The sequence below is a fragment of the Ambystoma mexicanum genome, chromosome 10 (assembly GCF_040938575.1).
Source record: "Ambystoma mexicanum isolate Mex_15411 chromosome 10, UKY_AmexF1_1, whole genome shotgun sequence".
NCBI classification, from domain to species: domain Eukaryota; kingdom Metazoa; phylum Chordata; class Amphibia; order Caudata; family Ambystomatidae; genus Ambystoma; species Ambystoma mexicanum.
This window is the reverse complement of record NC_090932.1, coordinates 1,082,727,962-1,082,743,993: the sequence shown is the minus strand read 5'-3', so window position 1 is coordinate 1,082,743,993 and position 16,032 is coordinate 1,082,727,962. Positions and strand designations below refer to the sequence as shown.

The following is a 16,032-nucleotide window of genomic DNA, read 5'->3' as shown; positions in this document are numbered from 1 at the left end:
GATGACCTCGACAGAATTGGGATTCTGCTCGACAATCTCGAAGCCATCGTCATCGAGGACCTGGGGATAGTCACTGGGTGTGTCGTAACTGTGACTTTTCTTTGCGTCGACGCCGGTGTCGAAGCTGGCGTCGAGTCGACAGACCCGTGTGTCGAAGGTCCCTTCGACAACGGCGTCGAAGACACCGACCTCGACGGAACCTTCGTCGACGGCGTCGACGGAACCTTCGAGGAAGGTTTGGAGGTCATAGTCCAACTCGAGGGTTCGAGACGCGCTCGAGAGGTTTCCTTCGCCGGGTACTGCGACTCGCGGCGTTTTTGACCTTCGGGTCTTTCGACCAGAGCATCGCTCTCGGCAGTCTTCGAGGGGGTCGAGGCCGCTTTCTCGAAGACGCTCATCATATTTTTGCGGAATTCCTCCCATTCAGCCCGGGAACTATGTTTCGTGGGGCAAGGGATTCTCTTTGGCGAAACAGAGGAAGAGGAAGACGGAGAAGGGGATCTTCGACGTCTCCTCTTCGAGTGCTTCGATCTCGAGGAGTGATGGGACCCACTCCGAGACCTGGAGCGCGAATGGTGACGAGGAGACGAATGTCTCGACTTTGTCGACGGAGAAGAAGCTTTAAAAGTCTTACCTTTCTCCAGCTTCCCCCTACGCTCCTTCAGGGCCTTAGCTGTCATGGACATACAGTCCTCGCACTCCGAACAATGGTGTTCAGCTCCCAAACACCACAGACAACTCTGTGAGGGTCAGTCAGCGACATCTTTTTCCCACAATCTCAGCATTTATTGAAGCCGGATCGAGGAGTTGTCAGTTCCGACGAAGAAGCCATCGAGTACGGATCGAATAACTCGAGGTAAATAGGTTTAACCTGACAAGACTGAGCAACGGTATTCCGAGGCACTGAGTAAGCGCGGAAAAACGGAACTGAGCAACGGACGCTGCGCGCGGCCTTTATAGGCAGGATGACGTCTACGTCGATACGGCGGCTGTCGAGGGACATCGACTCGGAGGACGTCGACGCGCAGCGCCCTCTAGAGAAAAAAATTTCCGAGGCCAGCAGAGCTGGAAGGAGATATCTAAGATGAGGAATACGTCGGAGGACACAATCCCTTTGAAAAAAAACTACTAATCCACCGATTAAGAGAACTGTGATCATAGATTCAGAGGAATCCACTAACCTATTAGATCTATCTCAACACCCGGAGGAAGAGGGAGATAACGAAACAAACCATGCAAAGGAACATCTAGAGAACACGCAAACTCTAAAGAACAGTTCTAGAGACATTAATCTGGATGGCGATTTGTCACCATTTACCTCGCTACAAGATAAGAGGAAAGAAATTGATAATGAAGAAAAAAAAAAATGACACAGGATGAGTTGGGGGGGAAAAAAACATACCGAAAGAGAACCAACAAATATTTACTCTAACAAGAGAGCTGAACGCCTACAGGATGAGAAAGAAAAAACAAAATCTCCTAGCGTTAATACATCTAGAAGAGCATTCAGGGACAACCAGAGTCACAAACCAAGAAGACAGCGAGAACACCAATCAGGATCGAGAAATCGAAACTCGAGTTACACATCTACCAAAAATGACAGATTTACCTATAAGGAAAAAATAAAAAGTTGTAGAAGCTTTCCTTTGGAAAGCATAGGAAAATCAGACGGTACTATTTTGAACAGGAAGAACATAATGACCTTGCTACAATGCATACCCTCCTTAAGAACAATTGCCTCTGCGGACATCAGGATTGTGGAATTCGCTAAGTGAGGCAAACAGGACAGTGTCTACCTACATACCCCTTCTCCGGTGGTAAGAACAATGATGGTACAAGCCACCGAAAATTTCTTGGTACTGGGATAGGAGTTAACAATATATAAGGACTCAAATCAGAAACGGGAAAAAACAACTTGAACAAAATCCCCATCGAGACGAAGGGATGAGCAAAGGAAACACGAACATTTAAATCCTGACAGAAGAGCAGCAGCTACATCGCCAAAAAGAAAAAACTTGAGGAACGCATGAAAACGGAAAATCCACAGAACGAATAAGTAGTCGCAATAAAAGTAGAAAGGAAAAAGATCAGGAGGGGAAAATACAGAGAAACAGGAGGGACTCGTTATCTCCACAAAATGAATCACTTAAACCATATAAAGATCTTACCGGGGCGGGCCGGGTTCCTAAAGGACCGCAATCAAAAATAAAGATCACATTCAATCCAGAAGACAACGAAAAAGAAGAACTATCACCGGCAAACCTGGAAAAAGAATGGAAGAAATTGAAAGAAGGTCAAAAATGGAGATGGATTTCCAAAGTTCTCAATCAAAGTGACTCCAGTTAGCAAACGAAGACAAGGAATTTGGAACCTCCCCCAAATAAGGAAACAAGGAAGGAGATTGCTTCTTTGAAATTTGCTTCCTGGAACACTAGAGGTTTCGCACCTCTCCTAAATCAAAGCGACGTACATCTAGGAGACTTTGATGTTCTATGTCTTCAAGAGACATGGCTAAGAGAGCTGCCTACAATGGATGGCTATGAAGTATACCTTTCCCCAGCGGCAAAAGGACTTTCAGGTAGAGCGTCATTTGACCTCCTGACAATGCTGCGCTCAAACAAAGATCTACAAGTGACAAGAGTATTAGAATCATCGTTATACTTCTAAGTGTTACTACTAACATGGGAAGGAAGAAACCAAAGATTGCCAGCTCAGAAGCCAGAGAACATCATAATAATTAACACTTATTGGAATCCTCTGGCATTAAGCGACGAACAGTTCTTAAAACAAGTAAATAATATCTTCGAGAAAATTGACTCGGAATTTCAACTGAGTCCCCTGATCATATGCAGAGATTTGAATCTGGAATACCCTAAACTACAACAGTTCAATCAGAATCTATCTAAAACCCCAGCAAAGAAAAGGGGAATAAAATGGGACATACTAATGAAAACAAGATCCCTAAAAAACCTTAATTTTATGATCGAGGAACACGTTTCCCGGATACCAACTTGGGAAAATGACTCTTCAGCATATACCTTGGATCATATCTTTGTCAGCCCAGAATTCTTAACATACTTCACTAACTTTAGGGTCAAGCGTACCAAGAACAGTGACCTTAACTTACTTGAGTTCGAATGGAAATCCCAACAGGAACCAAGAGAACTAATGAGAACAGAGATCGAAGAATCCCGAGGCAGAATAAGATTAAAGGTAAAACCGGAAGATATAACTAATCTTACCAAAAAATATGCAGAAAGAAACAACGAAAAAGAGGAAAAAAGCTGACTATGAACAATGTCTAAACATCTATAAACAAAGAGTGAATACGGTAACAAATAAGGGAGGTGAACACATGCATAATTACGACAAGCTTTTGGTAATCGAACGGAAAAAGCTAAGGAAAGCTCAAAGACTGGCAAAAAATACTAAAGATATAAAAGATGTAGAAGCAGCCCAAAAAGCAAAAAAACACTATAACCACTGGCTAAGATCGCACAGAGCAGCAATGCTCCAAGCAGATGTAGAGCTGATGCTAAGATCAATGAACAGGCGCAACTCTAGGGATCTCTGGACATTAATTAAGCAAACAACGAATACTCCGAGAAATGTAATCGATAACAGCATAGGAGAAGGCAAGTGGATTGAGCACTTCATCAATCTCTACAAAAATCCCAATAAGGAAACAAAGCTCGTAAACAACAGAGTGGAAGCAAAATGGGTACTCCCAAATGACATACCTTCAATTATAACGAGAATTAAACGACTGAACACCTCTAGAACTCCGGGCCCGGATGGCCTGACTAACGCCCATTTAAAAGAATCGCCACAAAACTGGGCACTATTTACCAGTGATGTATTTGACACCTTCGTAGAAACTAAATCGATTCCGAAATCCAGGAAAAAGGCTATAATAGTTCCAGTTTATAAGAACGGCCCAAGACAAAATCCAAAAAACTATAGACCAATAGCGTTATTAGACGTTATTGGGAAAATATATGGTTCAACCTTGTTGGAGATGTTCGAGAAATGGGCAAATGAAAACGAACTGATGGACCCTTTGCAATCGGGCTTCGTGAGGAACGCAGGCCAACATATTCTTGATTAACATCTTAAAAAGCAGAACGAAAGAAGGAAAACCGGGTGTATATATGGCCTTCATTGACCTGGTTCAAGCATTTGACCAGGTCAATAGAGAGCGCCTTTGGGGAAAACTAGAAACCAAAAAATGCCCGGGCAACATACTGGAGCAAATTAAAGCACTCTACACAGAGACATCTCTATCAATCCGCCTGAACCAACAAGGAACGCTATCAAACCCCATTGAAACAGCAAGCGGGGTGAAGCAGGGCTGCCCGATGGCGCCAACGTTATTTAACGCCTACCTGTGGGATTTCAGGGATTCTGGGGTTGAAGTTAGATCTTACCCCCCAAAAATAAGTGGGGCCACTTTGTCTCGACTACTATACGCGGATGACCTAATATTAATAGATCAAACGCTGATAGGATTACAAAGGCAACTTGAAAACCTGAGTAGATATGTCGAAAAAAACAACTTAGAGATCAATATGAGTAAAACAAAAATCACGGCGCTACAAAAGAGTAACACCCCAAAAATCCCATTTATATGGCATTTAGAAGGCGCAAAGATTAAGACGGTAATGGAGTTTAAAAACCTGGGAGTGATACTGAGTAGCAACCAAACAGAAATAAGTATGCAACATCATATTTGGGAAAGAATGACGAACTTAACATCCCAAGCTAAGATCACTGAAAGGAAATTCTGCCAGCACTCACTCAAACCAATTATACAATTCTATCGTACGAAAGTGATTCCATCAGTTACATACGGTGTGGAGGCCTTCTTTAACATCCGAGAAGAAATTTGGATAAAGTTGGAAAGTCATTTCTGGAGACAGCTTTTGAATCTTCCAACGTCCACACCTATGCCTTTAATAAGAAGGGAACTATGTATCCTATCGTTGCAAGGCATCGTATTAAGAAACGAACTGATGATGTAGAGGAAAGTGATCATGCCGGAGAGATCGAACATCTTTGATATTATTCACAGAGAAATCTCAGGATCAAACTCCGAAACCTTAAAGAATTGGCAACAGAAAACTACCCTATTACTGGAAGAAATAGGATCCTCAGAAGAAGAGCTAATCCACAACCCAACAAAAGCTGCAACAAGAATAGAAACTTGGGATTGGATAAAGACTCTTGATACAGCAGGGTCATATAAACTAGCGGCACACGCAACACCGATTTGCAGAAAGCGAAATGAAATAAGATCATACCTGAAGCTCTTTCCAAGTAGAAAACATTGACAAACATTTTTGAGGGCACACCTTAACATTCTGCCGACAAATGAAATAAGGGCCATCAGAGGAACATCAGCTACTGATAACTGCCGCTTTTGTCAGGAAATGGGGTGCAAGGAAACATTAAGGCACCTGCTCTTAAACTGTAAAGGTTTGACTGAACTGAGAACCACGCACATGCTACATCTGTTTGAAGATTCCCTCTTATGTGACGAACAATATTGGTGGAAACGCCTAATAGAGGGTGAAGGGGTAAAGTAAACAATTGCAGTGACACAATTTTTGCAAAATATTGACCTCAGAAATACGTGAATAATGAAAAGCATGAGGAAGGAAACAGGAAGCAAGAGAGGGGTGTGGGATCTTGGACTTGAGTGAAACAATTTGTAAAAGAAAATGTGAAAACATTTTTTAACTCAAAATCAAAAAAAAATAAAAAATATTATTTGCTTGCTTCTAAAAATAAAGTAAGCCTTTCAAAATGTACAAGTCCCAGAAAAACTGCAGTTCCTATAAAAGTAGAACGATCTTACGTTTTAGTCCACAACTGCATCGTCTTCCTCTATCCTAACAAACCTGTAACTCTTAATTCCTCAACATTGATCTTTACCAGTCATCTTACATAAGCATTAGCATTTTGCATTGTATGGGTCTATAAACTGACGCATAATGTTTAGCACCTCACTCGTATTTGTTGTGTTTCATAGGCTGCCCATCTGATTCCGACTAAACAGTTGCATCTTATTCAGCAGGGTTTAGCACTATTGCTTGTTTCTTACCTTGTGCAACTCCTATGCGGGGGTGAACGTCAGGGTCCCAGTGGCAGCCAGCTGGGATTTGTTGCCCTATGAGGGCCACTCTCATCTGTGAGGTGATAAAGTTCCGAGCTGTGGACCCACATTGTCCCTTCCATAGTGTTCTTCTGCGGTATGACTGAAGTGAGATAGCTGCTGCACTGTATGCTGCCGAATAAGACAGCCATGCCCTTTACTCACAAGACCAATAGAAATATGTAATGTTATCATACAGGGCATCAGAGTATGGTACGCATTATACTCCAAGGCATCCCTTAAAGGAACCATGATCATAGCATAGGCACTGTCCCAGTCACAGTCTTCTTCCACAGAGCTGGGGCATGGTGTGGGGTCCCTGCATCCCCACACACTGTCTCCAGGCCAAGCATCACGCTGTGGGTGGTGCCCCCAGATCCTGTGGCCACCCCATCCAATACCCCCAGGGACATTCAGGGGACTTCAATACAGGTTCTTACCCAACAGAGTTTTACTTAAGCCAGATTGCAGCAGCCCGAGTGCATTTTTAAACAATGAAGAGAGTCGGAACATTGTTTTCGAGAAAACTTATTTATAGATAGACTTACCATCTAAGCTTTAACGCTTCACTCCTTTTACAGAGAGAAGATCTGAAATATGCACTAATACAAGAGGTGGAGACACTTACTCCAGGGGGATGATTCTAGTGATCTCAGTTGCCTCTCGTGCTACCAGTCAGGTTGAGGCAATTTTCTTAAACAACAAGCATACTTCAGGACCAGGGTACAAAAGGCCACACCTGCCAGAAACCTACTCAGCATCAGGCTGGTTTGCACCCTGTCACAGGCAGGGTAAACGCAGAGACTGAATGCATCGGAGCAGCAGCTATCCTTCCCGATAAGTCTCCACCCTGATGCCGGCAGTCATCCCTGTAACCAGACAAAACACAGAGGCTGTGGAGGCTCCAAGATTTGTTACAGTTATTGGAGGTAATACACCCATAGTGTGGCAACTATTTCCAACTGTTTCAAGCGTCCCAGCTGTGTTGCCACTACTGACATCTCATAAAAAAACAATAGTCTGCGGAGAGGGGCTGTAGTGGGCAATTCGCCCTTAATAGGTGGTCAAAGTGCATGTAGCATGCAGTATAAGAGAAGTGCATGCCCGCACAGCAGACCTGACTAGTGCATCCTAATGATCCAAGATGGCCCTGTGCGTCAGTATGCAACATATTGCATGGGTCCAATCCCAGGCAATCTAAGAAAAGCTATCCTACTGTACTGACTACGACAGTCTACCTGTACAAACAAAAATCCTGGTGGGGAAAGGAGAAACTGATAGATAGGTCCAGTTGGGACAGCATTATGCACGTAGTCGAACATTCCTACCTTCTTAATGGAGTAAAAAAAAAAGAAACTACACCATTACACTCCCCAACCAACACAGAGTCCCCTTCCTTTCCTTATTGTAAACATGAACCATGTGCAAAACCAAGCAAAAAGGTAACAAAGCTGCAGCAAAGTCAACAGTTTGGGCATTATTAACTAAATCCCTTTTGCACCTGCACCCATCCTACCAGGGCCCCGGAAGATGGGAGAAGCAGCATGTGTGGTGAAAGGACACCATGGTGAAAAAAACAAGGATGATTTCAAACTAATGGCTGTCCAAAGGTGGCACTAAGAACCAAAGCTATGCAACCTCTCATCGTGGTGCTAAAGTGCCACATATATACCAAAAACAAGCATGACATTTCCTGATTTTACAAGCCATTTCAGCACAATATACCAATAGGTTACCTCATACATACCGATAAAGCACAGCCTATGAGCCAAAACGAAAAGGGTAGTACTGGAATTACAAAGGCAGCACGCCAATTCAAAAGAAACACTGAATGACAAAGATAAAATGTGCAAAAGAGACCTCACGTCTCACATAAAGTGTGCTTCTTACACCTTGGTACACAGATTCACTCCAATTTAGGACAATGGCCACATTAGCTTTAATAGTGTATTACATCTTTGAATTATCAACAAAAATAATCTTGTTCCCAATCCAAAAGTCTTTTGATCCCAATCCCTCGAATCTCACTGTATACTTTGGGGTCTATGGTTCTCTGGTGATGCAAAGTAGTAATGATAACCATATAATTAACCTATGTTCGAAATGGGACAGCAGGAGACCTCTGCCAATGTATATTGGGACGTATGCTTCCTGGGTGAGGCATTCCACATCCAACTCCATAGAATGCTGATCAAAATGAAATTCCTGAGCCCTTCACTTGGCTCTCAGTTGAATGGGCCCCAATACAGTAGGAGCGGTACAAATATTTCCCAACATTAATAGCACTTTAAAAAAAAATGATGTTTTCACATATTAGAGACTGTGAGCAGTACCTGATCTTTCTCAAGTGTGAGAATTTGATAACCACTTGTCCGACTGCTGATAACCTTCCCAGTGTTATCAAAGGAAGCAAGACGTAGCCTGCAGAAAGAAATGGAGTAGAATGTAAGCACAGAGGCAGACAAAGTAGATTCATCTTTTTCAGTCCACAATTATACACTCTAGGCTTTCTTAAAGCAGCGTGCAACTGAAATAGCAAGATCTTTGATAAGCTGTTCTTTCTATACAATGTTTTTTCCAGCAAAATAAAAGAGAAAATTGCAACAACAAAAAAAAATACATTTACCTTTTACCAGCAAGGTATTTATTGTACTTATTTACTCAAAGTGCGCTTTGGCCAAAGTGCCGTGCAAGTGAAAGGCAATACGATGGCAGCTAATTAAAATAAGAACAATTTCACAGGGCTGAGGAAGATAACAAAAAGGTTTTCAGAAAGGTGCGAAAAGAGAGAGGAACAAACGAGAAGTAAAGAATTTCTGTGTTTTAGGGCCAGCAAAGTGAAGGAACTAAAACAGGATTGGGCACAAGGAGGTAAAAAGCAAGACGGAATTAAGAGTGCAATAGGAGTGAGGGTAGTAAACCATAACTAGAGAAGAGAGGTGGGGAGGGTATATACAAGCTGCGACTGGAAAAAGAAAAAAAAGTAGACAGGATTCAAAGGAAAGCCAAGGGAGATAATGGAGTAAATATGTAATACAAACTAATATTCACCGATCCTTCAAAGTCTAAAAATCAACATAGCAGACCAAGTTTGAAAACCTATTGAAATGTGAAATACCTTCTTTCACCCATAAATTGTGTTTTCCCCTTAATGTTCCTCAATGGCCTAAAGTTTGGAATTCCCATATGGAGGATCTTTACTTCGCCATAATTATCTTTGCAGGCAGTGAGCTGTTTTGTGTTGTCTGGATTATATGATGTGTTGCTGCTTCTCTTAAAAAGGGACTCCCTCCAGTGCTGTTTTATTTTCCTTACATCATGGACCCAATTCCCAATGTCATGATTTTTTAAATGTTCAACACATTCAGTGAATCCATACAGTTGAAAGTAATCATCTTCAGAAAATGAACCCAGTTTTTTTTCTTAATAGTATTTTTCCAAAGTGACATTGGACCATTTAAAGGAAAAATCTACATGGCAAATGGTACTTCCCTGTAACAGTCTTTTTGCACCTTTTCTGTTTCAGATTTACATGTGTGTAAGTTAAATTTGACAATAGGCATTGTCATGGGCACATAGTTACCAGAAACCTCTATGAAATAGGACTCCCACAACGACACTCGCAGTAGATGGCCTCTTCTGATTTTTATAGCTACTTTTTGTAGTGCTCTGTAGAAGAGTATACAATGAAAGGCACATCTAATAAAACACATCTATATAAAATAAAATACCCATGCATACAATTAAGAACATCTAGTAAGTAAATGTTGTAAAGTAAATGTGTGAGTCTGTCACTGTATCCAAATATGGGAGATGATGGATGGTCACAGGTAAATCTAGAGCAGAGACAACAGAAAGAGTTTTTATTTTTATTTTTCCAGTGCAAACCTGTTTTGGATGCACATGCTCTAGGTGGATTAGCAAGCAGTCTTTATTGACCCTTGGGAGAGGAGTGTAAAGTTGGAAAAGTGTTAAATACATTCTTTAAAACCGCCTGTTCCACATGTGAATCTTTCTTTTTGTGTATTAATGCAGTACAGTTCCATGCTAAGTAATAGATGCTTATGTGGATCCTGTAGCAGTGTCCCTTGGTTTGTGCTTTGGATTCTGAATCATTATTTGTAGCATTCTTCTACACAATGCCAAAACCATGTGCTCACCCTGCCTTTTGTATTTTCCATATGCTGGGAGCTAAATCCCATAAATAACTTAACCCTTATTCCAAATGTATTTCGTTTTTATCTAAATAGTACACGACTGCCCTAACACCTTAGGTTTGAAGGCTCCATTCCGCATTTGATTGTGATTCCTTAAAGAAAAAGCTGTACCCGATAGTGGTCATTACGTATACAAAATGCATAAATGGGTTAACTTTCTGGATAACTGTCAGTCGTATAATAGGGAAGTACATGGAATTAAAACAACGCCCTTTGCTCCATGGTCCTTTTCTCCACTTGTAGTTTGGGTTTTTCAAACAGAAAAAGGTACATTTTCTGATTTACCCTCTTGTTTGGAAGTATTTTCATTGTGTCTATCGAATTATATGCAATATCCACTTGAAACAGTGTTCAGAAATCATCTGTCTGTTGTAACAGCTTGCCATTATTGTGGGAAGAGTCTTCATCCTGCTGGGGTGCTGTGGTTGAAGGGAGCATGCAGGCAGTCACCGTTTGGTTTGCGTGGCTCCTAATTTGTCTAGTTTCAAAGAATCACTTCTAAGGACTATGTGACTGTTGTGATAATAAAAAGGAGGGGTTAAAATGAACACAATAACTATACTAGGGTCGTTATCGGCTTTAGGTTCTTCTATAATTGAAATTCTCTCTTCTGTGAAAAGGCACAGTTGTGGATGGCCCTGAATAGATTTATATTATAATGAGAAATTTGGCAGCGTCAGTCTACTTCACCTTTTCAAGTAGATCATCCACTTGTTTACCAAACAAGCACTAGCTTGACCATTAAAAGGTAGTGGCACATGGTGACTACTAAGGAATTTCTTCCCCCGTATTTTATTCAGATAAATTTCAAACGAAGACGTGTTACTTTTGGCATTTAAACAAACAGTCCTTTTGTAGGAAGGATCAGGAAGAAAACACAACCAGCGGAAGAAATAAAGTTGTATTTACAGAAAGCTGCCCATTATGTTATCTTGCTCACCTGAAGGCAATGTTTCTCCGTGGCTGCAGGCTCACAGAGCCACAGCATGGCTGATTAAGTGTATTGCGCTTGAAGATGATATAGCGGTTGGTATAGGTGATGAGTAGGTCAAACCCAAAGTTGAAGCCAGTCCATCGCCAACAATACTAGAAGACACAAGTACAGGGTTTTCGTGAACAAGCAAAGAGTGTTACTCAACTGTTGGAAAAACAAATGTGAAGTTCTATCCCATCATACCAGCATATAATCATTTCATAGTACATCTTTTCGTAGACGTCTTTTTAAGAAGTATGCACTTTGGGTCAGCATCGACCAATTACTATTATATATATATATATATATATATTAAAGAAAAAGGAGGAGAGAGGGAAGACCACACTCTCCGCGGATCCAATCACGTAAATCAATCCAAAAGGAAAGAAAGGCGCAGCTCACAAGAGGATATTGGAAAACATATTTAATAGAAACAGCACACGGTGTGCAGAACAAACGGCTGGGGAAACAGCAAACAAAACAGAGGCAGGACGCCTATAGGCACGACCTGCTTACAACGCGTTTCACGCTCGACTGAGAGCTTGGTCACATAAAGGAAAGAGGGACAAAGACAAGATTAAAAAAGCATGTAGTCCTTTAACTATGTCAGAGGAAATAGGGGTGCATGAAAGTATTGATTCAATGGCGGCCATGTTGGAAGGGAAAAGAGGTCTAGGCCAGCAATAACACCAAAAGGGGCCGAAAAGATATGCCAGCCACTGGAAAAGGTGGAATAATCCAAGTAAGCCAATATTTACACGGCAAAATGTATAGAAACCAGGGGCATCAAGAACAGGCAGGCGGCCAGACACAAGAGCAAGGCCATATGAACCAATTCCAATGCACCCCAATTTCCATTGTGCATTACTGGTCAGGAAAAGAAAACACAACACACTACTAGCAATTTGCAATTGAGTGAGTGCACAGTGCACTCACAAAATAAGATCGCAATACCCCATAAAATCGAAATACATGAATGTAAATAGAAAACCACAATGAGTCAAATATACGTTAGGTTAAAAGCAACACAGTACCATCATGCATACAGAAGTTAAAGGGCCACAAAGTATGTCATATCAAGATAAAGTGCATGTGCAGGTTGAAACAGACTATACAGTATGAACATGTATACATAGGCTGAACCACCACGGCGGTTAGGTCTTGTGCATAAAAGAAAAATAGCAGCATTGATGTGTGCAAAATAGCTAGAAATGCATCACAATCGCAACATCAATATGTGCAAAAATGCAGTCCTGGTAATAAAGTGCATAGCAATAATAACTTATGCAAGTCAGCCGAATGATAGGCCTTGTGAAAAAGCGCAAGATGACAGCATGAATATGTGCACAAATAAAAAAAAAATTTGCATCGCAATTGCAACATCTATATGTGCAAAGAGAGCAAAAATGCAGTCCTGCTAATAAGGTGCATAGCAACAGTAACTTCTGCAAGTCAACCGGGTAGCATATCATGCTGAGTCCAGAGTTGGAAAAGATAAAGTGCAAGTGCAAGCCAATAAAGGGCAACATGAATATGTGCAAATGAGCAAAATCACGATAGCTGCCAAAATTAGCAGCAAAGGCTATATGCACAGACATAAAGCCAAAGTGGCAGCATACACATGTAGAGGAATGCAGGTGACATTGCCTACAAATAACAACAGCAAATGCATGCAGACAGACAAAGTAGGACTATGGCTAAACAATGTAAACATGAGACCCATGGATGGAAACATTAGGCCAGCCAAAATAGCTGGACAAAAGAAAAAATGAATACCTACGGGGTGCAAATGTAAGTGTATAATGTAGAGAGGTAACCAGAATGAAAAGAATCACAAAGTATATCAGATTGTGAACACCACGGACTACAAAAAAAGAGGATTAAAATATACCTAATCTCCTACAAGGTCGTGTCTGCAGCAGCTGGAAAATGAAACCTGTGCCGGTTGCAAACAATAATATTAGCACAGCCACCGTGGTGGTAGGGTGGAAAAATAAAATAAAACTGTATACAGACCAGGGACAAATCAGTGACCTGAACAATCAGAATTTAAAAAGAAGGACCACTCCTATTAACTCAACACAGTCAAAGAATTACCAAAGGAATGCAAACCTATCCAGGAAAAAAAAAGTGGGGGGTATACTTTCATGTACCCAAAAACGTATAAAGCTCCTCATCAAGGTTGTGACCATTTGGGAACTTGGTGTCAAAATCCAAAATAAATCTGGTCTCCAACTGTCTGAGCTTTAACACACGGTCTCCACCCCTAGGGTGGATGGGAATGTGTGCCACTGCGAAAATTGTAAGCAGAGTAAGGTAATTCTTATGTTCTTGCATAAAATGCTTGGCCATAGGGTATGCGGGATATGAATTTTTAATTGCCCTAAGGTGCTGCAATATCCTAAGTTTAAGCTTGCATGTGGTACTCCCGACATACCATTTCATGCAGGGACACGAAAGAACATAGACCACAAAAGCAGTATCACAGTTCATTGAGTACTTGATGAGCTGATTGCATTGGGTGACCGGATGTAAAAAGGATTTACACGCAGTGGCATATGCACAGGCCTTACGTTTAAAACATTTGGTAAAGCCTATGGGGGAGACCGTCAGTGAATTAGTGAGATAAGAGTTAGTGTTAATGGGTGACAGGAAACTGGAAACTAATTTGTCTTTGAGTGAGGGTACTCGCTTGTATGTGATGGTTGGACGTTTGGAAAGCAGAGGGCACAGATCTTTATTAACGAGGAGAACACGCCAGTGTCGTTCAATGATTTTGCAGACATAATTGGAGGCATTATGGAATGTAACAATAAGTCTGGGTTCATTATCGATGGCAGTCCCATCAGGCTTAATGCCGTACAGTAGGTGATCCCTGCATAATCCGCGTGCCTTTGTGTAGGCCATTTCTATAGTTCTGCGCTCATAGCCTTGTTTGACAAAATCTAGAGCCGCCAGGGCACAGTGATGGTCAAATGATGCTAGATCTGTGCAATTCCTACGGTATCTGATGAATTCACCATATGGAATACTACGTTTGCATGACGTAGGATGGCAACTAGTTGCATGCAAAGGTAGTCCGGTGTTTGAAGGTTTTTTGTGTAGTGCTGTGTGAAAGCCAGATCTTTGAAGGGTCAAAACTACATCAAGATAAACAATGTCAATGGTACTGTGGCATTCTGTGAAGCGCAGATTGGACATGTTGGTATTGATATGTTTCACAAATGATTGCCACTCGGCTTCAGTGCCCTTCCATATGACAAAAACATTGTCGATATATCGCCACCAGGCGACAATTTGTGTAGCAAAGCTGGATGCAAGCAGATCACTAAGAAAAGTGGCCTCCTACCACCCCATGGTCAGGTTTGCGTAAGATGGAGCAAAGGTACTGCCCGGCAGTACCCCTTACCTGGCGGAAAAAAGAACCCTCGAACAGAAAGACATTGTTGGTCAGGCAAAAGGACAACATTTCAAGGATCATGGAACTATGACTGTGGAAATTCAATGAGCGTGTATCAAGGAAGTATTTGCTAGCTCCCATTACATATATATATATATATATATATATATATATATATATATATATATATATATATATATATACATATACATATATATATATATAAAGAAAGTTTTCTCCTGGTTATCTTGCTTCAGTAGTTCAAAGAATTGTCCTAACACAGTGGTTAATGCGATACAAGTTTCGCTTTTATTTGTGCTAGTGCTGAGTTGTTAACATTTAGTTGGTATGCAAATGGTACATTTTAGGGGCACGGTGTCCCTTGTTTGTCAGCTGACACGTGTTTCGACCCGTGGGTCTTTATCAAGGCTGATGAAGATTCAAAAATCATGTGAAGTGTGCATGTTGTGACATGTATTATAATAGTGCAAATAGTGCACAGTGAGTGGTGTTTAGTGGGGTGGAGCATTTAGGCACGTAATGCAAGGTAAATTAACACATACATTTGATGTAATGACAAGGCATTCAAGGCAGAAGGGAGAGAGGAGAAAGCACAGAGGAAAGGTTAGCAAGGTGGTGGTGGTAGGGGGAGGTCAGATTTCGTAGTTATGAGGATATGTGCCTCTTACCTATTGTTTGAATTCTCTAGCCCCCTATGGGGTCCTGGTCTGTGGAATTAAGGCTGTCCTGTCGAGACAGTGGCTCCTGTTGGGCCCTGTAAGGCAAGCACTAGCACAAATAAAAGCGAAACTTGTATCGCATTAACCACTGTGTTAGAACTATTCTTTGAACTACTGAAGCAAGATAACCAGGAGCAAACGTTCTTCTTCTACTCAACAATTGGGGTGCTGGCTAAACCCCGACAGCTCCTGTGATCTTGCAACACATGAACCCCATTTGTAGGCTTGAAAAATAACAGAGCCTATCACTGGCTGTTTCCACACCCTAGAGCCAACCATGATCTATATATATATTCAGTAAAAAAACATTGTTAAAGGGACGTTATGGTTAAGTTACGCTACTAAAAACCTATCAGATTCAGTAAAAAAACTTTGCTAAAGGGACGTTATGGTTCAAAGTAAAAACGAAAACCCCCTGAAATTCGGCAGTTATGGTAAAATAAGCAACCATAACTCGCGCCACCGTGCACTGCTAAAACTAACACCCAGGACATCAAACATGACATCACAAATGTAATTGATGACATCACTGATGACATCACATGTGC

At 41.4% G+C, this 16,032-nt stretch overlaps 1 protein-coding gene across 1 annotated transcript in view; it reads right to left on the bottom strand.

Annotated features, from left to right (window-relative positions):
- The window catches only part of GMCL1 (germ cell-less 1, spermatogenesis associated), a 979,035-nt gene that overhangs the window by 72,048 nt on the left and 890,955 nt on the right, over positions 1-16,032 (bottom strand). Inside the window, exons 12-13 of the mRNA XM_069618907.1 lie at positions 11,312-11,457; positions 8,488-8,575 (exon numbers count right to left, since the gene is read on the bottom strand). Coding sequence (XP_069475008.1) covers positions 8,488-8,575; positions 11,312-11,457 — 234 coding nt within the window. The remainder of the gene's footprint in view (positions 1-8,487; positions 8,576-11,311; positions 11,458-16,032) is intronic.